The sequence below is a fragment of the Ursus maritimus genome, unplaced genomic scaffold, assembly GCF_017311325.1.
Source record: "Ursus maritimus isolate PB19 unplaced genomic scaffold, ASM1731132v1 scaffold_24, whole genome shotgun sequence".
NCBI classification, from domain to species: Eukaryota; Metazoa; Chordata; class Mammalia; order Carnivora; family Ursidae; genus Ursus; species Ursus maritimus.
The window spans coordinates 20526889-20553987 of NW_024424897.1; the positions used below are offsets into that span (position 1 = coordinate 20526889).

The following is a 27099-nucleotide window of genomic DNA, read 5'->3' on the forward strand; positions in this document are numbered from 1 at the left end:
TTTGGGTTCCTGGGAAGAAATGCTGGGTGGAGCGATCACTGTGCTTGGGGAGGTGCGAGGAGTTTCCCTGGAGACCAAACAGTCCATCATCACCACCATCATCACCACCATCATCACCATCATCACCACCATCATCACCATCATCACCACCATCATCACCACCATCACCACCATCACCACCATCATCACCATCACCACCATCACCACCATCATCACCACCATCACCATCATCATCATCACCATCATCACCACCATCATCACCATCATTGAAGCTCACATTTGTCAAGCTCTTATCATAAGCCAGGCACTCATCTAAGTTATAGATAAATTTATGCATATAAACTCATATAATCCCCATTTTGGATTGAGAAACCATGGCTCAGAGAGGTTAAGTAACATGCCCACGGTCCCACAGCTAGTAGGTGGTGAAGCCAGGATTCAGATCCAGGCTGTCCACCTCCAGAACTGTGCTCTTAACCACTATGCTTCCCAGAGGCCAGGTCTCCGACTATGTCGGCAGGATGACAGAACCATAATCACCCCATTGTTTTGATTCCTCTTCCTTGAAGGAAGCGGTAGAGTGTTTATGCTAGCAGAAACACTGCTGAGAATTTCTGCCACCAAGGGCGGTGCAAGAAATAAAGGTTGTACTGCATTTCAAAATAGCCTGAGAACCCTGGCAATTTTAGTGACTGGAAATCACGGAAGAAGGTTAACTCACCCCCTGCCATTGTTAAAAACATTCTGTTTACCGAGGAAGAGGAACACAAGAGAAACAGGCAGAATCGCTTACCTATCCGTCCCTTCACCACTTACAATCCACTTTCACACGGGCTATCCAATTTGAAATCCCCCCAACTCCAGGAAGAGACAGAGCAAGCTCCACAATCCGCATTTTGCAGGGGGAGAGGTTCAGGGTTAGGGAGGGAAATGAATCCCCGAGGTCTCCCAGTGGTCTCTCTCTCAAGCTCGTTGCCCTGTCCCTGCACTCAACCGCTAGGGGCTGGAGGTACAAACTGCCCGTTCAGACCCACTGTCTGATGCTGGGGTGAGGTGGCTCAGAAGGATTTTACAAGGCCAGGGAACCTCCCTGAGGAGAATCTTCCTGGTGTTTACTCCCATCCTGCGGGGTCCTCCCCACCCCAACCACATTTCAGAGCTTCTGGCCTTTGGCCGTCCCCTGGCCTTTTCCAGCTGAGGCTCCCCCTTTATGCTGGACTTCTGCCCAAACTCCCTTGCTTGCCTCCCCCTTCTCCCTGCTGAGTTGCCGGACACCGTAAACACGTGCCCCAAGGCCCTCCCCCAAGAAGCCTCTGCCCTGCAGTACATCTCTCTCCTCCCCAGGGGGCAGACTTGTGCCTGTTCACCTGCTGGCTCACGTGTCACCCCCATTTCCCCACGTGAATCTCAGGCCCTTTGACACTTCCTCTTTCACTTGCTTGATTGAACATCGCCTCTCCTCCTTCTGCCACTGCATACTGTGTCCCCGGAGACCTCTTCCACCTGCTTGGAAGCTCACCCCAACGCCACGGAGTCTCTGGGGATGCCACAGGGCAGGCACACCACTCAGCTGTGGTCTCCAAAGCAACAAGAACCAAATATCCAAAATCTAATGACCAGGCCTGGTGGAAGACGGGATTCTTAAACGGATTAGGGCTCTGAAGAGACCGCTTGTTTGAATCCTACCCCTGAGTTGCCTACAGAGTGGGGTTACTATGAAGTCTCTTTCAGGATACAGGTAAATAACCTGAAATGGTTTCATCCCCATCTCCAGGCAGAGAATCAGAAACTGGTTTAAAATGGTCTGACTGGAGGTTGGGGCAGGAAGAAGTAGAGGAGGAAGGAAGAAACTTTTGGAGGGGGGGAAGGGCCCAATTACATCACCTTACATTAGAGTTCGTTGTGGGCTCCTCTGTGTGCTCAGTAGGACCGAGAGCTCGCAGAGGACCGCAGCATATCATCTCCCCACCGTCCCCATGTCCCCATCCCGGGCCCCAGCCCTGGGGCTGTGCCAGGTGCTTCGCTGATGTTCAGTAAATGACTTCTGCCCTTAATGTTGTATATGCCGTTTCTTAATTACATTAAATACAAACATATTTCCAGATACGTCCATCTCACACCCCTTAAATATCTCACCTCCTTACCTTGTTTCTCAGGTATTTTAAGAACTCGTATTAGCCTGAATTGCTCATAAAAATACAATCCCCCACCAGAACTACGATTCTTCTGTTCCAGTGTAGCCCCATCCCAGCATGCAGACGGTACACAGTAATGTGCTTTGAATAAAATTGATCTAAAGAAAGAAAGTGGGCTTGATCGTCCCTCGACTGCTCAATTTCTCTTTGAGTGAATACAATTTGCAGATAGTTCAATTAGGAAATCAAGAAGTACACATAGTCGACTAGCCTGTGTGAGAGCTCGAAGACCTCATAGTGCCGGAGTCCCTTTCCCCCCACTAATTCGAGAAGCAAATTCACTCAAGCCCACTCGTATTTTAAAAACACTGCAAGACAGAAGCAAGATTTACAAGGCACGGCAGCATCGTGTTCACTCACCGGTCACTCTGTCTGCTGTCCCTCTTCTGAATTCTTGTGCCATCGCACCTGCGGGCTGGGCATCAGGGAAAAAGGAATCTCCGGTTGTAACCAGTTCGTTCCTGCGCCTTTGGTGTGGCTGCTCGTTGGCCGTGACCTGAAGCCAGTGCAGCTCTGACCCCCTTTGCTTCTTTCTTCCTTTCTCCTGTGCACACCTTAGTCATTCAGGAATAGGTGGCGTTGTCCCCTTCTGACCATATGCTGCCTGGTATAGACAACCCTGTATTTCTCAGCCACAAACAAATCTCAGCCTGGATTGTGGAGATGATGCTTTGGTCTGGGCACCTCGGGAAACGTCACTTCTTTTGGAGGCCTCAGAAGTGTGGTCCCATGTCTGTAGATCTTTCCCGAATCATCTCTATTTACGTCATGTGGGGCACTCAGCAGGGTGGGCCAGTCTTCTGTCCATGGATCTCGGTCGCATCGGCTACTTCTCAGCATTGTACCCTCCAGGGTCACTCACTTGAAGATGGCTCAGTCTCAGCTGTGAGGCTGCGTGGGGTTCTGAGGACCCCTTCCTTGCCTCAAACTGACCACACTGCTCCTGGTTCCCATTTCTCTGGTCTCTCGGCCTTGTATGCAAATTCCAGTTTTGCTTTTTTGTTGACCCAATTCGTGAATCTTCTCATTCTTAGACCTAAACACTCTCCTTGGACTAAAGCCCCCGTCAGGCTGCGCTGGCCCATCAGTGGGCTCTGCCGAAGAGCTTGGAGGACTGCGGCCATTGGTCTGTGCTCAGGGGCCAGCATCCCTGGGTAGGGAGAAAGGCAGGGGTGAGGAACAGCTCTGGGCTGGAAAGCACTGGAAAGCTCCAGCCTGTGCTCTGGAGCAGGCTGACAAGAGGCAGGAAGCAGGAGGCCAGTGTTGTTCTCTATGAGCAAACACTCATTAGTCTGATTGACAGGCCTTTCCATCTGTCCCAAGTCCCGCTGAAGCAAGACAGAGGCTCCCTACACCTGGCCTTGCGTCCTTCCTCTGGAAAGTCTCAGCGGTGCCTGCCGCAGGACCCACCTATTTCTGCCCCTTTAATTGCCTGGGAGGAAAACAAAGAAATTTTAGTTTTATTATAAGTCTGGGGCTTCTTTGTAGTGTGGTGGGGCTTTCCGTCTGAATGGCATTATAATAGTGGTGAGATAATGGCCCTGGAGAGGGTAGATGGAGGACCTTTTATCTGAGACCCAAGCGGAGTGCCGCATGAATACCATCATGAAAGCTTGTTGGGGAGAAGGACTCCAATAAGTTGTCAATAAAACTACCACTCTGGCTGGCAGCCAAAGCCACAAGGGAAGTTGAGATGCTGCTACCCAAGGTGCAGGGGGTACCCTAGTGCTGCCTATAATTATGCAACCTTTATATACTCAGAACTTCGGCCACCCCCTCCCACAGACCTTCTGGTGCCTTCCCTCCCCTCCCAAATCAACCCCGCATGACTTCAAGCTTGCTCTGCAAAATCTGCTTCTGCTGTGTCTCAGCAGTTTCTGTCCCAGTGCCCAAGTCCTTGGATTCAATTATACCACCACGGAGCCCTCCTCAGTACCTTTCAACGTTTGGTTCTTAAACCAGATTGTGTGTAACCCAGTAAGGCCGGGGATGGGGGCCCAGGACAGGATGGGGTCCATCTTCCGTGTCTATTCCACGGAGAGGATTGGGCAAAATCTTAGAAAGTTTAACTGGAAATTGTAAAACTATGTTTTTTAAAAAATATTAAAGCCAACATGGGCATATGATGGAATATAAGGTCAATTCACATGAAGTTTTAAGATCAACCTCCTTGAGGAGGCTCCTTTGGGCAATCTCCTGACTTCGTCGATTATCTGCTCATGCTAGTCTAATGCTATGAACATTTCAGTGGTAAGGTTGGACTAGCAATGCCTTTTTCCTTTCCAAGCCAGCCCCAGATACCTGGACAGTTAAAACACATTTATATGGATCTCTCCATCCTCCTTCCAAATGATCTCTTCCTCCAGAGGCTTCCCTGTTCTTAAGCTAATTATCAGAGCCTCTTCCTTTGAAACTCTTCTACAATCCATGTACATGAAATATAGAAGGCATTCCACAAACAGCTGCCCATCCTTCTCAGCCATGACCCAACTCAGTCCTTATCCACCTCAAGGCTTCCAGGGCTTGGGATGCTGCGCCACTGAAGGATTCTTCCTTTAAGCCGATGGAAAAGGAGTTCAATGCAACTTCTTCTTTGACTCAATCCCAGTCCCTCCCTAGAAATGCCAGGTGGGCCAGGAAATGAGTCTGGGTACGGGTTTACAGGATCACATAACACAGAAGAATGTCATTGGATGGACCAACTCCCAATTAATGAGGGCAGATACCTGGGCTAGACTGTGTGGCCTCTTTTAAGATCTACCACAAAACTCTGATTTTATGGTTATACTGCCTGAAGAGGAGTCCTGACTTAGCAAGAAGCCCAAGTAAAGAATTTTATGGGACAAGGGACTCTTCTGAGGAAGGCAAATAACAGACTGAGGGAAGGGCATTTGAAAACCAGAGAAGACATAGAAAGAAAAAAGACATTACATACCATGTCCACACCCTCTGTGGAGAGAATATAAATCCTCCTCAGAGGAAGGAAATCCACAAGCTCCTTGGAGAACTTGGACTCTGTGTTCAGCCAGGCGCCTTGCTCCCCCCAGCACCATGCCTTACAACTGCTGCCTGCCCAACCTGAGCTGCCGCTCCACCTGCTCCTCCCGGCCCTGCGTGCCCCCCAGCTGCCACACCTGCACCCTGCCCGGGGCCTGCAACATCCCCGCCAACGTGGGCAACTGTGGCTGGTTCTGCGAGGGCTCCTTCAATGGCAGCGAGAAGGAGACCATGCAGTTCCTGAACGACCGCCTGGCCAGCTACCTGGAGAAGGTGCGCCAGCTGGAGCGCGAGAACGCGGAGCTGGAGAGCCGCATCCGGGAGCGGTGCCAGCAGCAGGAGCCCTATGTGTGCCCCAGCTACCAGTCCTACTTCCGGACCATCGAGGAGCTCCAGCAGAAGGTGAGGGGGTGTCATGTGGGGGTGCAACAGCAGCTGACCGTCCTTGAACAATAAGACATTCTCAAGTTCAAGCGGCCCTCATAGTAGAATCTTGTTTTCAGATTCTGTGTGCCAAGTCTGAGAACGCCAGGCTGGTGGTGCAGATCGACAATGCCAAGTTGGCCGCGGATGACTTCAGAACCAAGTGAGTTGTTCAGGTTTCACACTGATGTCCACTCCTTTTGTTTCATCTCTGGTTAAAGGAAAGGGATTTCCATAGCTTTACTGAACAACACTTCCATCCATTGGTTGTGAAGCATTCTGTAGAGATTGAGAGGAACCACACAAAGGAAGCACAAAAATATATGGGGACTCAAATCAATCTGTTTATATTTGGATCGGTATTTGGTCTGGACTGAGCCTCCAGAACCCTCTGTCTCCTGGGTCTACTCATTGCAGAAAGTAGAAAGGCTAAGTGCATGGGGGCTATCAAAGGTCATTCCTGTGGGTCTTGAAGGTCTACTGGTCACTGCTTTGACCTTATCCTTGCACAGGTACGAGACGGAGCTGGGCTTGCGGCAGCTGGTGGAGTCAGACATCAACGGCCTGCGCAGGATCCTGGATGAGCTTACCCTGTGCAAGTCCGACCTGGAGGCCCAGGTGGAGTCCCTGAAGGAGGAGCTGCTGTGCCTCAAGAGGAACCACGAGGAGGTGAGACCAGAAATGAGAAATGAAGAAACCTGGCTCGACCTCAAGCTGAGGGTGACTTGAATGATTTGGGATGATAGAAACTGGAATATGAGGTTGGGGTTGATGTTACAATTTTCCTTTAAAAAACACCAAAACTTCATGATGAATGAAGAAACAGAGATGAGACCTATTCATGTTCCCAGATAAGATGTATGTTTCACTCAAAACTGGTGCATCATGTGAGTTTCCTAGAGCCCCTCCAACAGCTTGTGATTGGTTACTGAGCTGTAGAACAAGGCTCAGCATTGCTATATTCACCCTGTACAAAGTCATCTCTCTCCCCAAAGGTCATAGAATCAAGCCTGTTGTTTCTTAGTCTCCACTCTTTCAAGTCTTGGTGAAAAATGATCTGGGGTTCCTCCTCTCTCCTGGAGGGGTCATGCCATGATCTTATTTGATGGCAAGAATTGTTTGCTATACAATCTGAAATTGTACCGTCAATTCTTTGTATTACGAGGTCTTCTGAAGCCAATCTGCAAATTGGGAACGTTGGGCATTAGTCCATCTTTGGTGGCATCTGAGCAAACCCTTGGGAATTCTTTTTGAACCCAAGTGCCATGGCACAGTTGTGTGAGGAGGGAGCCGTGCTACATGGAGCATGGAGTGCTTTGCCTTGTGCTGTCACAGACTGCTCCACTCACAGTCTCTTTTCCAAGGAAAGAGACTAACAGGGCTTCAATAAGCAAAGTCTGTTCTTCATTGAGGAGAGTCACTCTTGCCTTTTCTGCACCCACAGGAAGTTAACACCCTGCGCTGCCAGATTGGAGACCGCCTCAACGTGGAGGTGGATGCAGCCCCTGCTGTGGACCTGAACCGTGTGCTCAATGAGACCAGGAGTCAGTATGAGGCCCTGGTGGAGACCAACCGCAGGGACGTGGAGGAATGGTTCACCACCCAGGTGGGCATCTCAGCACGTGGCCGCTTGAGACCCTTGGCCCCGCGGGGCCCTTGAGGCAGGGTCTGACCCTGTCTTCTCCCCTGTGCTGTTTCAGACCGAGGAGCTGAACAAGCAGGTGGTGTCCAGCTCGGAGCAGCTGCAGACCTGCCAGGCGGAGATCATCGAGCTGAGACGCACGGTCAACGCCCTGGAGATCGAGCTGCAGGCCCAGCACAACCTGGTGGGTATTGTTCAGGGTACTGGCCACACTCTCCTGACCTCGGGGAGCCTGGGACTTCTCTGGAACCCCCTGGAGAAGCTCCCTGAGGAGCAGCTCTGTGACATTCCTTACCTTCTCCGCACAGAGGGACTCCCTGGAGAACACGCTGACGGAGACCGAGGCGCGCTACAGCTCCCAGCTGGCCCAGGTGCAGTGCCTGATCGGCAACGTGGAGTCCCAGCTGGCTGAGATCAGGAGTGACCTGGAGCGGCAGAACCAGGAGTACCAGGTGCTGCTGGACGTGCGGGCCCGGCTGGAGTGCGAGATCAACACGTACCGGGGCCTGCTAGAGAGCGAGGACTGCAAGTGAGTAGCGAGTTGGAGGTATCTGGTGAAGCCACACTCATATAAGCAAGTTTCTCAGTTGCGCTCCAGGCAAATTTGCATACTTTCAAAAGGAAATTTTGCCTCCACACCAGACATGATCGAACAGAATTCAGAAAACAGAATATGGCCATCATTAAAAATAGAGAAAAGCAAGAACTGTTTGATGCACAAACTGAAATTGTACAGCCAATTCTTTGCATTCTACTGTGATCATATAGATATAAGATCGATGGTATTTCTTTCATTTTACAAGACTGTATTGAGTAGAGGGTACATCTCCATACACTACCTTATCTGACCTTGTAGTTACAGCCAAGCAGGTTGGATCAGTATTCTTTCCATTCTGTAGGTGAAGAAACTGGGGCTTGGAGAAGGGAAGTGACTTTTCCAAGGTCACTAGCTAGGAATGGACAGTGTTGGGAGTCAAAGCCAGAGTTCTAGAGTTTCCATCTAGCCCTTTGGGCACTACGTGGTAGGAAGACCATTAGCAATTTGATAGGGAGCTTTGCAGCAGGTGAGCCTGTGGCTTTCTCTGTTACAGGTCAGGTCAAATCCCACAGGCATTCATTCCACTCTTGGGGTCTCTCTTATACTGTAAGCCTCCCTCAATTCACCTTTTCTACATCATTCTTTTTCTCCAGGCTGCCCTGCAACCCTTGTGCCACAACGAATGCATGCGGATCTGCCGGGTCCTGTGTCTCTAATTCCTGCGCCCCCTGCACGCCCTGTGTCCCCCGCCCACGCTGTGGGCCCTGCAACTCCTTCGTGCGCTAGAGCCCGGGGCTGCCAGAGGAGCAAGGAGGCAGGGCCCAAGGTTCCAGAGCTTTGACTTGGCACTGGTTCATTCGACAAAACTGGGCAGAAAACACAGTTTGCGTGGCTGGAGCTGCCCCAGTAAGGCATCCATGAAACTCAGCCCACCTACTGCAGACCTTCACTGGGGTCTGTTCCTTTTTCACTTGCCCAGGGAACCCTCGGAAGTGCCAGGGCGTTCCCTTGTAACCTGCTAATAAACTTGATTTCCCTGGCAAAGCAGATACCTTTCTCATTGGTATTCATTCGTTCTGCCGCACCCATCACTTGAGCACTCTATAAAAAGCCACTTGAAAGTCAGGCTACATAATGGCCTGACTCTTGGATACAAGAGCCGTTCTTTGCCTGGAGGGCAGATGGCTGGCCTGGCGCCCTGGACGCCTGGGTAAGGCAGGCTGTCAGGAGGGAGGGCAGAGAAGGGGCAGTGCTGTACCCCCATCTCCCCTTGACCATTCCTGCATGTTTCCCACTCTTCCCTCCTGACCTGGACATCTCCTAGACCTGACTGCCTCTAAATCCGAACTAAGGAGGCAGGAGCTGGGCATGAGAAAGAGGCTCTGGGAAGTTCATCGTTTCTCAGCAGGAAGTTTCAGGTCCAGCTGTATTATCTGGGTCTTGGTGGCCCCGGGGCGCTCCAGGCAGCCTCAGGAACACCCAGTGAAGGAATGTTCTGGCCTGCCTGCTGTGCCCAGGACTCCCTTCCTCCTGTGTCAGTGGATCGTTACCACTGTGGGCTCCAGATGCTCACTTCCCCTCCCAACCCAGGGCTTAGACACCCCCCCACCCCCTTCATCTGATACTTCCACCTTTCTCAGTGCATCCTAACCAGTACCTGTTACCTACTCTGCGCACACCCTGAATGGTGGGGAAGAGAGACACATATCAAGAAAGACACAGTCCTGGCTGCAAGTTATTTACAACTTGTAAAGGCATAGAACTAGTCCTTAAGTAGTGCTCTTATAAGGCATGGTCCCCGACACTGAACGCTCAGGCTTGTGGGGCAGACAAGTCACCCAGTACTGAGAATGACGTCAGGGTTCATCAAGAAAGGATTGAACTTGAATCCTGAACTTCAAAGAAGAGCCAAGGAAATGTTAAGCCTTGACCTGCTAGGACCCCAGAGGACCATTTTGACATGAAAGGATCGGAAACCACTCAGGTTTCTACCTTTTCTCATGAACCTTCCCATCTCACCAGGCTTTCTGAGGCAGATATCAGACCCACTTTGGTGAAACACAATCTTGTATACTGATATAACCAAATGGATTGAAACTACATACATATATTTGATAAAGTAACTATTTATGGTTTCTACCATAATTGTCCCCCGACCCTTATTTTTAAAGCTCAAATTACAGGGTGGTTTCAGATTTGCACACCTGGCTGCTTGGGTCGTGAGCAGCCTCTGACCTGGAATCCCTTCTCTGATGTGGTCTGCTACTGTGTCTGTGATTTCCTCCAAATCTAGGGTCATGCTCAGTTCAGAAGCCCTAATTTTGCTCGTTCCTTTATTCCACATCCTGCTTACATATATCATTTTACAGTAATGCAAAAGTAATGTTAATGGCTGTGGTAAGCGGAATGACGGTCCCCCTTCTCTGCAAAGATGCCCACGTTGTTTTCTGGAACGCAGGAATGTGTTAGGTTGGACACAAAGGGAAATGAAAGGTGCGGATGGAATTAAAGCTGCTAACCTGCTGACTTTAAAATGGGGGAGATTAAACTGGGTTATCCCATGGGCCCCATATACTCACAAGGGTCCTTTTAAAAGTGGAAGGGGCAGGGGCGCCTGGGTGGCACAGCAGTTAAGCGTCTGCCTTAGGCTCAGGGCGTGATCCTGGTGTTATGGGATCGAGCCCCACATCAGGCTCCTCCGCTATGAGCCTGCTTCTTCCTCTCCCACTCCCCCTGCTTGTGTTCCCTCTCTCGCTGGCTGTCTCTATCTCTGTCGAATAAATAAATAAAAATCTTTAAAAAAAATAAAAGTGGAAGGGGTGGCAGAAGACAGTGAGAGGGAGAGGGAGGCATGACAGGGGACACAGATCAGAGTGATGTGATATGATGACCGGACTCCTCGCTGCAGGATCTGAAGATGGAGGAAGGGGGCCACAAACCAAGAAAGTAGCTTCTAGATGCTGGAGAAGAAAAGGAAATAGATTCTCTGTCGGAGCCTCCAGAAAGGAACACAGCCCTGCCAACACCTTGGTTTTTCTCTTTTTACTGTGGAAAAATATATATGTATATATAACATAAAATTTACCATTTTACCTTTTTTTTTTTTTAGTGTTTAATTCAGGGGCATCAAGTACAATCACATTGTTGTCCATCCATCAGCACCGTTCATCTCCACAACGTTCTCACCAATCCGAACTAAAACTCTGCCTCATTAAACTCCCTAACCCCCTGCCTCAAGTCTCTGCTAACTACCATTCCACTTTCTGTCCATATGACTTTGACTACTCTAGGTACCTCAGATAAGCGGAATCATATAGTGTTTGGGTGTGTGTGTGTGTGTCTGGCTTATTTCACTTGGTGTAATGTTTTCAAGGCTTATTCATGTTGTAGCATGCATCAGAACTTTGTTCCCTTTAAGATGAAATAATATTCCATTGTATATATCACATGTTGCTTGTCCATTCATCCATGGACGGGTATTTTGGCTATCGGGACTAACGCTGCTGTGAACGCTGATATACATATATCTGTTCAAGTCCCTGCTTTCAGTTCTTTGGTGTATGAACCTAGAAGTGGGGTTATTGGATCCTATGGTAACTCTATGTTTACTTGTTTGAGGCCGTGCCATTTAACGTACCTACCAGCCATGCACAAGGGTTCCAATTTCTCCACATTCTCACCAACACTTTTTAAATTCTGTTTTTTGCTTGTTTTTGTTTCTGCTGACAGCCATCCTAGTGAAGTGATACCTCATTGTGGTTTTGATGTGCATTTCCCTGATGATCAGTGCTGTTGACACATCTTTTCATGTGCTTGTTGACCATTCGTAGATCTTTGGAGAAATGTCTATTCAAGTCTTCTGACCATGTGTTTAATTAAGTCGTTTAGTTTTGTCGTTGTTGAGTTGTAGGAGTTCTTTATGCTTTCTGGATATTAGTCCTTATTGGAAATATAATTTGCAAACATTTTCTTCCATTCTGTGGGCTGCCTTTTCACTCTCTTGATAGTGTCCTTTGGTGCACAAAAGTTTTTACATTTTCTGGGGGGCTTACCTATTTTTTCTTTTGTTATCTGTGCTTTCGGTGCCATGACCAGGAAATCATTGTCACACCCAATGTCATGAAGTTTTCCTCTATGGTTTCTTCTAAAAGTTTTACAGTTTGAGCTCTTAGATGTAGGTCTATGATCCATTTTGGGTTCATGTTTTGTTTATGGTGTGAGGTAAGGGTCTAACTTCATTCTTTGCATGTGAATATCCAGTCGTTTCAGCACCATTCATTGAAAAGACTGTCCTTCCTTCAATGGATGGCATCCTTTTTGAAAATCATTTGATCATATATGTGAAGGATGATTTCTGGACTCTATTCTATTCCATTGGTCTATATGTCTGTCCTTATTCCAGTGCCACACTGTTTTGAATACTATAGCTTTGTAGTAAGTTTTGAAATTGGGAAGTGTGAGTTTTCTAATTTTGTTCTTCTTTTTAAAAGATTGTTTTGGCTATTTGGGGTACCTTGAAATCTCGTGTAAATTTTAGGATGAGGTTTTCTATTTCTACAAAAGACATCACTGGGATTTTGATAGGGATGGCAATGAATCTCTTTGATAGGGATTTCTTTGGGCAATACTGCCATCTTAAACATACTAAATCTTCCACAAACACAGGAGGTCTTCCGATTTACCTGTCTCTTCTTTAATTCCTTTTGGTAATGTTTTGCAGTTTTCAGTGTACAAGTCTTTTGCCTCCTTAGTTACATTTATTCTGAAGTATTTTATTCTTTTTGATGTAATTGTAAACTTTTTTCTTAATCATACTTCCAATGAAAGTAAAACTTTGATTTTAGACCCATGTTAGGCTTCTGACCTGTAGAACTTTAACATAATAATTTGTGTTAGTTTAAGCCACTAAATTTGTGGTGATTTGTGAAGGTAGCAGTAGGAAAGTAATACAGCTCACATCTGTTGGATATCAGCTATGGGTTAGGCAAAATACTAGGAACTTATCTTAATCTTTACAAAATGCTTCATATTAAACCCATTTTAACAAACGAGGAAATTGAACCCTTGGAAACTTGTTCAAAATCACAGTTGGTTATTAGCAATTACGAGATTTGAACCAGGTTCGGTTAATAGATGCACATGACACCACTATAAAGTATGGAGAATGATTAAAAAATCAGGGCAGAATGAATATTTCCAGGTCAATGACATTCTTCATAGTTGTTCCTTACACACACATTCCAGCTAAATTTTGGCAAGTCTCTTTAAAATCAATTATGAGCCACAATCATATGGAGGTTTTTTTTTTTAAATTATCTAACTTGATCATCCATCTTATTCATAAAGTTTCTTGTTGAATGGCTTCCAAAAAATCAAATCCATCCTTAAAAGACAAAGGTTTGCTATCAACAAACTGGGTATTAAAAAGATACAGACATTTCCAAAACACAAAACTCCAAACATGCTTTAAACAGAGAGGCCATCACTAGAACAAAGGAAGATTCTGGCCAGGGGCGAAGCTTTTGGATCTGTAAATTCTGTCGTCTTTTTTTTCAAAACAGAGATCTCAATTCCTGTAGCCAAACCATAATGTTGTAAATAAATGTATTCTACACCCCCTTAAATACTTCCATGTGGCTTTTAAATTGTTTCCAGGTACTCTGTCATCATCATCGGGCATGAGGACAGTTGCTCTCCACCTTGGTGGTACTTTGGAATCACCTGGGGAACTTAAAAAAAATGCTGAAGCCTGAGTTTGCCCTTAGAGAGTCTGATTTAACTGGTCTGGGATGTAGCCTGGCCACTGGGAGTTTTATTATTTTTTAATTTTTATTATTTTATTTTTTAAATTTAAATTCAAGGAGCCAACATATAGTACATCATTAGTTTCAGATGTAGTGTTCAATAATTTATCAGTTGCGTATAACTCCCAGTGCTCATCATATCACGTGCCCTCCTTAATGCCCATCACCCAGTTACCCCATCCCCCCTACCCACCTCCCCTCCAGCAACCCTCAGTTTGTTTCCTGGAGTTAAGAGTTTCTCATGGTTTGTCTCCCTCTCTGATTTCTTCCCATTCAGTTTTCCCTCTCTTCCCTTTTAATCCTCTGCCCTGTTTCTTATATTCCACATATGAATGAAACCATATATCTCTCTTTCTCTGATTGACTTATTTCACTCAGCATAATATCCTCCAGTTCTATCCATGTCAATGTAAATAGTAAGTATCATCCTTTCTGATGGCTGAGTAATATGCCATTGTATATATATATACCACATCTTCTTTATCCATTCATCTGTCAAATGGTTTGGCTATTGTGGACATTGCTGCTATGAACGTTGGGATGCAGTGGGAGTTTTAGAATCTCTACAGGTGGTTCTAATGAGCCAGGTTGTGGCCCACTTGCCAGAATTGGGTTCTAGTTCTCACTTATCCTCTCATTAGCTCTGTGTCCTTGGACAAGACATGTAACTTCTTTGAGCCTCAGTTTCCCCAAAGTGGAGGTAACAACATCTTCTCTACTTGCTTTATACATTTGCCAAGAGGATCATGGAAGACTGTGTTTGTGGAAACACTTTGCAAACCAAACATTCTTATTACGATTATTATTTTGATTATTGATGACTTAACATATAGATAAGCTTCTTAAGAATAGAAAGCATAGTTTTTTTGACTGTTTCCTTGGCTGTGTAGAAGCTTTTTATCTTGATGAAGTCCCACAAGTTCATTTTATCTTTTGTTTCTCTTGCCTTTGGAGATGTGTCATGAAAAAGGTTGCTTTGGCCGATGTCGTAGAGGTTGCTGCCTATGTTCTCCTCCAGGATTTTGATGGATTCCTGTCTCACATCGAGGTCTTTAAACTGAGGGCTTCAGAGGGGAGGGGGGTGGGGGAATGGGATAGGCTGGTGATGGGTAGTAAGGAGGGCACGTATTGCATGGTGCACTGGGTGTTATACGCAACTAATGAAACATCGAACTTTACATCAAAAACCAGGGATGTACTGTGTGGTGACTAACATAATAAAAAAACATTAAAAAAAAAAAGAATAGAAAGCATAGTCACTTTTGTTGTTGTTGTTTCATGCCCAACAGTAGAATTTGTACACCATCCTACTGTCTTTCATACCACTGTTTCTTTCTTTAAATCCCCCCTCTAGCTCTGCACCTGGAGTATATGCTCTATGCAGCATTATTTGGTACTCTTTGGCTCCAGGCCCATCTTCTGATGGGGCCCCAGGCCCTTCTCAGTTGGCATGTCTAGTGCTCTTTTTAAATCTATTTAATTGGCTCTTGGCTGTCCTGGTCTGAACTCTTAACCCACTGGGAATATCATTCTCAGATGTTTGACCCATCCCCAAGCTTATGTCCTGAATATTTTTGCTGATTCTTTTCCTGTTTCCCTGAAAATTCATATTTGTAATGGGTACAGCTAAGGCATTTTTGCATCCTTATATCTGGGGTCAGAGTCATCGTTTGAGTGCTTTGAGGCTTGAGGCTTCTGTCAGTGTCTATAGGAAGAGAAGGACTGTTCAGGAATGTGCAGCATTTTTCTCTGTAAAAGCCTGTCTCATTACTTCTGGGAGGCACGCCTCATCACGAGCTTGTGGGATTTGTCACTTTTTAACCTCCAGTTTACTGAGGAGCAGAGCAATATGCAGGAAGCCTAGATGTGTCTTCCTGTCCGTGCTCAGAGCTGGCATTGGAAATCATGAGCTACCTCTGTTTTCTTCCAGTTCTCACGTTTTGTCACATCTTGGCCTATGCCAGTGACTCATCTCTCTATTTCACAGTAAGGTGGGATGGGCCCAGCAGACTTGAGTCTACTTACTTGTGTCATTTTGAACAAGTTCACTTTCTTCTCAGATTCTTTATCTCTGATATATGGTGACAATGGCATTGAAACATCCAGAGTTTGGGGTGAGGATGGAATACTATATGTGAAGGGTTCTAGTAGACTACCTGATGAGGAAGTGACATATTGTTATTCATTTCTTTCCTGCCTCACCATCTGGGCCTTAGTTTTCTTCTCCATAAATTCAGGTCCTTCTATCTTTAGAGTTCTTTGATTCTTAGGAAATAGATCCTTCTTCTGAAGTGAACTTTTATAGGGTTAAAAGTTCAGGGTGAGGCAAGTAGGCTTTCTCTCAGATTCTAAATCACCTTAGGTCATGCCATTGTGCATTTTGATTTTTTTAGATGCTGAGAAAAGGCAATTTAATTTCCAATCTGGACATATCAACCAGTCATGCAAAAGGACAGCCATTTGCCTGTGAAGAAAAGTAAATAAGTGTAATTTGGTTTCGGTTCAAGAGGTACCATAGAGAATAGCTGGGTGAGAGAGGCCTTTGGGCAGAGAGGCCTTTGGAGGACTGATGGGGTTGGAAGAGGGTGGGAACCTGGCCCCAGTGGGAATCAGAAGCAAAAACTATAAAGAGGGGCAATGGGAAGAAAGGAATCTAAGATTTCCTTCCCCTTACAAAATCAGAGAAACTTCTGAGCCAAATGTTTGCACTGTGTTTAGGTATTCAGTCTCAAGAATTAGATAATGAATTGTTCAAATCCCAGCTCTGCCACTTATTGGCTGTGTCTTGGGAAAATGCTGAGCCTTTCCCAATCTGTTAATTTATCTGTAAAATGGGAATAATTTTACAGGCCAATCTTACAGGCTTGTGGGGAGGGTCAAATGAGAAATGTGCCATAGCACTAAGTGCTTTGTTTGGTGTAGAGTAAGTATTCATGAAGTGGTAAGTAACATCATCAGTATCGCCAAAACCGTCACCATCATTACTATGGGTGTTAGCACAGAAACGCAAGGCTGGGGGATTCCCAGAAAGTGAGTAGAGCCCATTTCAATGCCAGTATAAGAAAGGAGGCTTTGGTGGCACTACAACCCCATGTAGAGAACGTGTCCTCCTCAAGAACCACCCCGAATAAGATAGCCGAATAAGATATATCTATCTATCTATCTATCTATCTATCTATCTATCTATCTATCTATCTATCTCTCCACTGTGTTGCACAAATGATTTTTTGGGGACTTCTTTGTGAGCCCAAGATTTTGAAAAGTGACAAGGAATACAAGGTGAGATGAGGAGGGCTACTTCATTAAGATTCTTTATTGGGCAATAGGGAGACTCCCAAAAGCTTGGAAGTGTCCAAGGGTATCTGATCCCAGACGTGACAGAGACGGCATGCTCATCAGGGATGGTACCCACTTCTTAGGGACGACAGAGTGAAGGTGCATTCTCATGGGTTGTGACTTGTTCCGGGAGCATCTCTCGCAGGCAGTCACACCTCTAGGGATATACAATGCTCTCAGAAAGAGGATTAACTCTAGGGATAAGGCGAGAGAAACTTCCAGAGACTTTGAGATAAGGTCACCATGGATACAAAGATAGCTCTGAGCTCCTCATTCTGATTTTCCATTCTTGTTGAGTCTGAAGTATTATGCTTCATACATATGCTTCAATACTGCCACTTGAACTCTCTCTGTGGACTATTCGGGGCATAATTTTATTTCTAGATATTTCTTCTCTTTCTCATCTTTAAGGAGATTGTTGCTTCAGTACCGTTTGGTAAACTTCTTCTATAAAGGGCCAGATAGTAAATATTTAGGCTTTGCAAGCCATATGGGTTCTATTACAACTATTCAACTCTGACATTGTAGACCAAAAGCGGCCATAGATAATACCTAATGAACATGGGTGTGTGCCATGTTTATTTAGAAAAAAAGGCAGCAGGCTAACTTTGGCTTGTTGGGCCCTAGTTTGCTATCTCTGCTTCAGTGTTATTCTACCCATTTAGCCAGTTTCACTTCTCAGCCATGAACACTCCATTATTTTCAAACTCCATGTATTGATAAATTCCCTAAGCCCCAATTAATACTCTCATGAGTAGGGCTCAGGATCCTTGCAGCTAACACAGGACAAGTTTCTGCTATGAAGTCAAGTTGAACTGAAAAATGGGCAGGACTGGTAAAAGAGGGCCACCTGGAAGACTGTTCACTCTAGACTCTCTTTCCAAGATATCTAGTGGCAGAACCTCATGGGTGAGGAGTCCCAAACAACTCCACCCCATGTCCTTGGCTCTCCTCCCCTCTGAGTAATGGGGAGAGCCATTTGGGATTGTGATGATTCTGTCTCCTTTGAAGCCATCTGATGAAACTCTGATTTCACAGCCACTAGCACCTAGGAGGAACCTGGCGTGACACAAGCTGAATGGAATAATTTTATGGGTTGAGGGGACTCTTTGGAGGCATCTAACTAGCATATTTTGTAGAAAAAATTAGCTGAAGCATTAGGAAGGGAAACTATGCTGTATGCCAACCCCCACCCACCAATAAGGGTATAAAAGGACTACGGAGGAAGGAGAGACTCAAACCTCACCACATCCACCTGTATCGGCTTACCTGCTCTCCATCACCTCTCCCTGCACCATGCCTTACAACTGCTGCCTGCCCAACCTGACCTGCCGCTCCACCTGCTCCTCCCGGCCCTGCGTGCCCCCCAGCTGCCACACCTGCACCCTGCCCGGGGCCTGCAACATCCCCGCCAATGTGGGCAACTGTGGCTGGTTCTGCGAGGGCTCCTTCAATGGCAGCGAGAAGGAGACCATGCAGTTCCTGAACGACCGCCTGGCCAGCTACCTGGAGAAGGTGCGCCAACTGGAGCGCGAGAATGCGGAGCTGGAGAGCCGCATCCGGGAGTGGTGCCAGCAGCAGGTGCCCTTCGTGTGTCCCAGCTACCAGTCCTACTTCCGGACCATCGAGGAGCTCCAGCAGAAGGTGAGGAGGTGCCATGTGGGGGTGCAACAGCAGCTGACTGTCCTTGAAAAATAAGACATTCCCAAGTTCAAGTGGCCCTCATAGTAGAATCTTGTTTTCAGATTCTGTGTGCCAAGTCTGAGAACGCCAGGCTGGTGGTGCAGATCGACAATGCCAAGCTGGCCTCTGATGACTTCAGAACCAAGTATGTTGAAACTTTCAGGCTAGGTGACTCTAAGATCCTGATGGCTCTCTCATGGTCCCATGAGACTAAACATTTCCTAGAAGGGAAGAGGTAGCCATTTCACACTTTTCATTCCTCTTCTCAAGCCTGGCTTTATAGAAAACCATTTTCAAACAGAAATCCAGACTCACATGTTGCATGCTCTTCAGTCTATATTGGCCTCTCCCAAAGTCCTTCTTAAACTCGCAAATTCAGAGATCGACATGAACTATTCTTGGGGAATGGATTGGTTCTTGAGGAATGGTGTTATATTAACAACAAAATTGAGAGGAGAATGAGAGACTCCATTTAATGAACAGCTGTGGGCACCTTCTGGTGTTAGGTTGAGTCAGGGGCCTCTCCAGTCCATCTGTGCAGAACTTGAGGGAAACATGGGCGAAAAGAGGTAGTAAACTGTATCAGCTCTAAGAGATTGAAACCAGCCCATCCACAAGACACAAGACAGGGGGATGGGATTCTTTCCTGCCTCATCCTCCCACTCTGATCTGTATGTGCAGGTACCACACAGAGCTGGGCTTGAGGCAGCTTGTGGAGTCGGACATCAATGGCCTGCGTAGGATCCTGGACGAGCTGACCCTGTGCAAGTCTGACCTGGAGGCCCAGGTGGAGTCCCTGAGGGAGGAGCTGCTGAGCCTCAAGAGCAACCATGAGGAGGTGAGAGGAAAAGATTAAAAAAAAAAAAAAAAGTAGGCTTCAGAGCCACGCCTTTAACATCATCAACTAGAGGCAATTGTCATCAGACTTTTTGGGTTGGGACCCTTCTCTGAAGAACTCAAGGTCAGCCAGAGAGTGATGATGCTTTATCCACAGCATGGAATGAGGTGGGTTGCTTATTCTCAAGCAGCTGGATGAGGGTTGGGCAAATGTTGGAGATGCTGAGGAAGGGCATCCGTTTATTGGGCCCTGCTCTCTTCTTGTCACTGTTAGTTTCTGAATTAGTTCGAGAGATGGAGGAAAAAGAGAAATAAGACATGCCCCTCTCTTCAGTGAGCTCCCAGTCTAATCTGGGGAGATGGCCATGTAAAGACAACGACATAATACAGGCAGAGGAAAAGAAGTACTATATGAGATGTACAAGCAGCATATTCAGGGAATAATCCAGTCTACCTGGAAAGAGATAAGCAACTCTTCTCAGAGGCATGTCATGGGAAGGAGGAGGATTTCACACTTGGATTTTCAATCTGGGGGAAGAGGCTGAGGAAAGACACAGAAGTGGTAGAGCAGGTATACTGAGTTTGGCCCATGGACTGATACGGCTGGGCATGAATTACCTATAGGGATGTGATGGGCAATGAGGTAGGATTTGTATATGCCAGGGGGTTTGGACTTAGTCTTATTGGAAATGTGAGCTTCTTTCAGGTTTTTGGGAAAGAAATTGATGTGATCCCTATTTGGGTTAATTCCTACATCGTGTCAGGTGTGGGGAATGATCAGGATATTCCCTTTAGTGCACTTTTGTTGTGCTCACTTTCCTACAGTAGAAAGATACACAGCAGATCCATTTCTGTGTCTCATTCATTCCTCTTCTTCCATCAGGAAGTCAACACCCTGCGCAGCCAGATTGGAGACCGCCTCAACGTGGAGGTGGACGCAGCTCCCACCGTGGACCTGAACCGCGTGCTCAACGAGACCAGGAGTCAGTATGAGGCCCTGGTGGAGACCAACCGCAGGGACGTGGAGGAATGGTTCACCACCCAGGTGGGCATCTCAGCACGTGGCCGCTCAAGACCCTTGGCCCCGCGGGGCCCCTGAGGCAGGGTCTGACCCTGTCTTCTTCCCTGTGCTGTTTCAGACCGAGGAGCTGAACAAGCAGGTGGTGTCCAGCTCGGAGCAGCTGCAGACCTGCCAGGCGGAGATCATCGAGCTGAGACGCACGGTCAACGCCCTGGAGATCGAGCTGCAGGCCCAGCACAACCTGGTGGGTGTTGTTCAGGGTACTGGCCACACTCTCCTGACCTCGGGGAGCCTGGGACTTCTCTGGAACCCCCTGGAGAAGCTCCCTGAGGAGCAGCTCTGTGACATTCCTTACCTTCTCCGCACAGAGGGACTCCCTGGAGAACACGCTGACGGAGACCGAGGCGCGCTACAGCTCCCAGCTGGCCCAGGTGCAGTGCCTGATCAGCAACGTGGAGTCCCAGCTGGCTGAGATCAGATGTGACCTGGAGCGGCAGAACCAGGAGTACCAGGTGCTGCTGGACGTCAAGGCCCGGCTGGAGTGCGAGATCAACACGTACCGGGGCCTGCTGGAGAGCGAGGACTGCAAGTGAGTGGGAGGCAAAGAACTCTGGAAAACATGTGGTGGGACTACAAGGCATTGTGGGCATACACCTGTGGGCCACATTTTCAACTCACAAAACAACATGCATTTATAGGGAATCTACTATGTGACAGTTGAGCAGAAATGGAAGGTCAAGGGTGAAGCGCATACAACCCCCTTGCCTCAGGGAGCTAAACAATAACTGTTGGGTAAGGCAGATTGTGTTAGTTCCATGAGAGCTTGAGAGCAAAAGAACATATTTTTCAAAAAGACAATTTTTCATCTTAGCACATGGCATTCTGGGATGGGGAGAAGGATTTGATAACAATCAAATTTGATTCCAAATATGTCCAACCACGTCCAACCACTGAGAATTCATGCATTGTTTCATTAAGCACCTTAGGACTCTCTCCACAATTCTCCCCAATCCATTCTAAACCTCTGTGTCCTCCCAGGCTCCCCTGCAACCCATGTGCCACCACCAATGCTTGCGGCAATTCCTGCGGGTCCTGTGGCAACTGTCAAACGCGTTGCTCTTAATTTAAGAACTTGCATCCTCTTTGAAGACGACAATGAAGCCATTTAGATCAAACACAGGAAAAGTCCTTAGGTCCTGCCTTTGTTGGAGCTCAGCGGCAAGTTAGAAGCCTAGCCATGCCAAATGTGCTATTTCTAGACATGGAAATGCTTTCCAGATTCAACAAGCAAAGACACACATCATTAACTTCCAATGTCTGGAAAATCCCTTCCTATTGAAGTTTGAGTGTCTTTGTTTCTGAAGATGTCCAGCTCCCTGTAATCTGAGCTCCAGGTATTACTTTTAGGGCATTTCCTGTATGTATTGAGTTTCCTGCTTTTCTCGCTTCTTTGGTATTCTCTGGAATGCAAGGAAGCTCCTTCATTTACTTCCCAATAAACTTTATTTCTCTGGCATAGTAAATGTGTTTCTCATTCGTATTTATGCACTGTAAAGCACCTGCTGTGGCTGTTTCATAAAAATACCCCTTTGTTAGGAAGAAATGGGTTAAATGACTAACCCCAGACATTATGTTCCACTGGTAAATACTGATGGGGAAGGGGTTCTGTCCTCCTGGGAGGGTCCCCCCCCACGGGGAGACCGTGCAGGAAACCTGGCCTCCAGCACTCGTGACCATCTTGTCTTGGCTGCAAGGTCCTTGGCAATACTGAGAGTCCTCCCCAAACCTCACTGCTATCTCCCACTGTCACCCTCATCACTCAGGGATTGATTCTCTGTTCCCCTTTCTCCTAAACTGCCTAAAGTTTCTGTAGAACCTGCTCAAAGAGAAGCTACCCTCTCCTTTTAACCTGTCAGCTGTACCTGCATCACTAGTATAGATAGCTGCCTTTCCCTCAAAATGTACCTTCAATGATTTCCATAAACCCACACACTCTGGGTCTTCTTGTTATATCTCCTACTACCTGTTCTCCTGCTCCTGATTAGCATGACTCCCCCTGTCACATCTAGGAAATGCCTAGATTCTTTGCTGTGTTTCTTTTTCTCCATCCCTGTTCAGGGAGAACTAGCATCTCTATGCTGATGACTCCTGAAGCTCTCACTTTAGCTCAAGTCCTGGGTCTTCAGTTGCTCATAGGACAGTTTGACTTGGTATTATGTTGCCACATCACATTTAATTGGACTCCAACTTATCTTTGCCAGACTGGTTCCTCCTGTTACCCACTTGTTATACCCAACACTTTATAATTCAAAGACCCTTTAAATGCAGACAAGCACGTCTCCCTACCTCCCTCTTTTCAAGTTCATTCTTTCCTCTACGTCTTTATAGATAGGTCTATAATGTTCTTCAGTAACTTCTGTATCACTTTATTTCCTTTCCTTTCAAGAAAGACCAATGTTGATTGTCTCCCCCAACAGACATTAATCCTACCCCCTGCTTGACTCATATCTGAATTATTAAAGCTCTCAACTCTATTGGCCACCATCTCAATTTTTCATTTAATTTGACACTATCTAACTTATCCAACTGCAATCAACTATCTCCTGTGTGTGTCACTACTGTGTGGAGTGCTGAGAACACACAGATAAGTGAGCCCCAGTCCTAGCCCACAGCATCTTCATAGTCTGGAGTGGACAAAATCAAGAGACAACCCTGCTACAGACAAACAAAAATGTGGCTCAAGAAAGGTGTAAATGAAGAATGATGAATTTCTAAAGTGTGAGAGAAAGACTATACTTTCAGGTACCATTTCTATAGTTTGAGGTGTGAGAGAGTGGTAAAAAGAGGCTCTAAGAGGAGATAGAACTCAATCAAGGCTTTGAAAACCTGAATATTCCATTTATACAAATGTTGTCTGCCTGTCCTTCAAGAGAGACTGTATCTTCACCCAATTAAAGCCTAGTGTAAACCACAGAATACTGTAAGTGGAATATGGGAACAGTAACACTAATAAGTATTCATGAGAAGGCTATTAAAACTTTAAATACTTCTCTTGTTCCAACTTCAATCAATAATTACTATTTGATATTAGCATAATTCTGAAATAAAGTTTGATGGGATATGTTTGGACAGATGAGTGTGTGCAGGTCTGACAAGAGGGAAAGTTTTAATGAACATGAGCTTTACCTGGTAAGGAGATGAGTGTATCTAGAGCACGACAGACCAATTTCTAGCTGGAGCAAAGCATAAATATGGTGGTGGAAGATGAAACTGCAAAGTAGTCATGGATGACCATATCTGGTGGTTTCATGGTTATCTGTGAGATTTGCTTGTAAGGAAGTTTGGCATATGATCTATTGGACAGCTACGTATAGCCTGGGTTGTGATGGGCCCCAGAAGTTGATGGGGTTGGGTGGGAAAGAAGCAAGAACAATTGGGAGGCTGATGAGAGACAATAGGACGAGATGGGGGGAGAGTGGAGGGCCAGGGTAGTGGGGTGGATTTCAGAGGCACAGCTCAGGATGTGGAAGCTGGTTGGCAGTAGAGGAACAATGGAGACAGAAGGAAGGAAACTAGTACTGATTAAATACCTACTTTGGGTCAACATGAGGGACATTTTTGAGCCTGAGAAAATGAAACTCTAGTGGGGCTCCAGTGGAGAGAGCTGGAAGAGAATGACTGGATCTGGGAGAGCTGTCAGAGAGTCACCTAAACAGAAATGATCAGTTAGAGCTGCAGCAGTTGTCAAGACTACCAAGAGGAGTGATGTTAAACTGGGGATGACCTCGGGAACCACTGGGAGAAATGACAGAGCGGTCTCAGGCTCTTCAAAGTCCCTGCCATGAGGTTCTCTTTGGTTTGGCCCAGTACCCAAGGAGAGAGGTGACATCCAGCTATAAGCAGTTGCAGTGGGAAGCAACTGAAGCAACACAGAAATCCAAAGAAGTTGGGGTTTTGATGAGGGGATGGTCAACGGCATCCTTCTCATGAATCCCCATTAGTGTTACTGTTCCTTATTTGTTCCACTTACAGTATTCTATGGCTTACACTAGGCTTTAATCAGGTGAAGATACTGTCTCTCTTGAAGGGCCAGGAAGATTGAGGATTCAGACAAGTCAGTGGACATAGCAATAGGGAGATCACTAGTGACCACAGAGAGAGCAGGGTCTGTGGGATCCTGGGGGAAGAAGCCATCTTTCAGTGGCTCTTTCACATCTGTTTCAAATCACCAACTTGATAGTAAACTTAATGCAAAAGTTCAACACAACGTATCATACTAAACATGAAGCTTACTTTGCTTTATCCTCTGTGTAACTCTTTTTTTTTTTTTTAAAGATTTTACTTATTTATTTGACAGAGAGAGAGACAGCCAGCGAGAGAGGGAACACAAGCAGGGGGAGCGGGAGAGGAAGAAGCAGGCTCATAGCGGAGGAGCCTGATGTGGGGCTCGATCCCATAATGCTGGGATCACGCCCTGAGCAGAAGGCAGACGCCCAACCGCTGTGCCACCCAGGCGCCCCCTCTGTGTAACTCTTAAAACGTTTTGGCATCTGCTCTTCCCTTTGATCTGTAGAGCAGTCACATAAACAGGTTTTCATCCCTTCTCTGAGTGGTTCCCGAATCCAGCCTTCCCAGAAGACTAGGACTATTAAGTTATATTATCTTGGATTGTTTCATGTTCTTCTTGACTCCTCCATTCTAGACTAGACAGAGTTAGAGACATACTGATGAACTTTGCATTTCTCTGATTTGGCTTGATCCCTGAAGACCTCCAAACTCTCTTCCCTTTGGGAGCTGAAGACTGAGTGTAAGAGAAACAAGGCAGCTCTAGAGAGGATTTGAGTAATGAGCACTGAATGCTATTTTGGGGTGCTCTACCTTTCTTTGCCCAGCCCATATTACTACTGACCTGGCTCATTCGCCATGTCCTCCCATGTTTGTCCTTCACTGGAAATGTTGTTTAAGCGTCTTTCCAAAGCCAAATCTCTTGGTTTAGTTCCTGGATCACCACCATAATTTCTCCCCTCAATGTGGTAAGGTGGATAATTGATAAATTGTCTATGGAAGCCCTTTATCTTGTTCTTATAAGCAGCTCTTACTGGGGCTTGCCCAGCAGGGTGGGCTGGTGTTGGTATCAAACAGTGTTTCTGCTTTTCTAATTCTCCAGTGGGTAACTCTTCATCTCTTTTAGGCAAATGTCAGTATCTTGGTCTGTGTGTGTCCAATGATAGCACTCCTGGCCTCTCCTTGCCATTCATCTACATTAAAATAGAATAAATCTGTAAGTGGCCCAATATGATACTTTGTATTTCCCAAAGAATGCAGTTTACATTTCTCATGATGAGAATTTTAAGTGCCAGTACCTGGCCATCAGAGAAGATGGTTTTGGGAAGGAGTGGGAGGCTTCCTAAGACCTTTAAAGTTCTGCCATGGGAGGATGGTCTCAGCAGATCTGCCCTGATTCCACTCTGAGGTTAAGTGCCCCTGGTGAGTTTGCATGTGATCTCTCCCACAGAAATAGCTTTGGCTTCCATAATAAATAGTATCTTTAAACCTCAACTGCAATTTTCTCACATCTGGTGACCAGAAGCCTTACCACGGCGTCTGGCACAATTACATGGGCAGGTATAAAACCTTCTTGTTAGGATTTGATTTGTTCATCATGTTTATTGAAGGGTCATTGACTAGAGACAATGGCATTGCTTCTGTAAAGGTAAGGATTCACAGCACACAGTAAGTGCAATAAACAAAAAACAACTGCCTTCCAGAATTCCTGGGAAATGACTTGAAACTTGGCTCTTTTCTCAATAAACCCAAACCCTCTCAGCTATTATAATCTAATGACCAAGCAGCTATGCAGCAATCATGGTTATTTCTACTCAAGTGGTGGGAGGAGTCCTGTTTTCTAAACTCTGCCCTCTACTTTTGAAGATACAGGGATACTTACCTCTGGGTCATTTGGCTTGGAGGTACCAGCTGCTGTAATGGTTTAGGGATCCCCATGGACATTTTTGCCAATCTACAGCACAGCATTCCTTTCTAATTCTTTAAAAAAGTGCCACTGTCTAGATTTTTCTCTTTTGAAGCCTGGGGCATCGAAGAAGGGGGGAGGGGAACAGAAAAGCTAATGAATCCAACTATTTGCTTTATGTTATTTGATCTGATCCAATAGGGCTTCAATCAGTTTGGTACTGATTTTAAAGCAGCACATCCATGCCATATCTCTCTAAAGGTAGAGATTCAGGCAGGAGGGGCAGAGAGTTGCGGATTGTGAATGTGGTTAAGGATGGCAGCGCCTTCAAAGCATTATGCTCTGGGAGGCCACACATTTACTCCAAATCTGCTGTCCTTTAGGAAAGCACATTTGAAGCTCCACATTGGAAATGACTTTCAGAATCACCCAAGAAAATGCACATTATTATTTTACACTCACAATGTGTTTCTGACCCATTAAAGAGGCTACTAAGTTTAGTTGTTTATCCCATTCACTAGGCTTGGTTCCAAATGATATCTGGCTGGTCTCAAAAATAAACACACCCTGAGAAGATGAAGATTTGCCTTCAGGAGGATAACCAATAGAAGGTGTCCCAGACTGTGAGGTCAGCTTTGTAGAAGGGGTGATC

The 27099-nt window shown here is 46.2% G+C and overlaps 2 protein-coding genes across 2 annotated transcripts; both read left to right on the top strand.

Annotated features, from left to right (window-relative positions):
* Positions 1 to 5211: 5211 nt before the first annotated feature.
* LOC103672543 (keratin, type I cuticular Ha1) lies at positions 5212 to 8842 on the top strand. Its single transcript, XM_008701254.2, has 7 exons — positions 5212 to 5594; positions 5696 to 5778; positions 6128 to 6284; positions 7060 to 7221; positions 7316 to 7441; positions 7566 to 7786; positions 8449 to 8842. Exons 1-7 carry the CDS (start codon positions 5247 to 5249, stop codon positions 8579 to 8581), a joined length of 1230 nt encoding a protein of 409 aa, XP_008699476.1. The 5' UTR covers positions 5212 to 5246; the 3' UTR covers positions 8582 to 8842.
* Positions 8843 to 18162: 9320 nt separating this feature from the next.
* On the top strand, positions 18163 to 21992 carry KRT34 (keratin 34). The gene is made up of 7 exons (XM_008701256.2): positions 18163 to 18579; positions 18681 to 18763; positions 19300 to 19456; positions 20339 to 20500; positions 20595 to 20720; positions 20845 to 21065; positions 21515 to 21992. Exons 1-7 carry the CDS (start codon positions 18232 to 18234, stop codon positions 21597 to 21599), a joined length of 1182 nt encoding a protein of 393 aa, XP_008699478.2. The 5' UTR covers positions 18163 to 18231; the 3' UTR covers positions 21600 to 21992.
* Positions 21993 to 27099: the final 5107 nt, after the last annotated feature.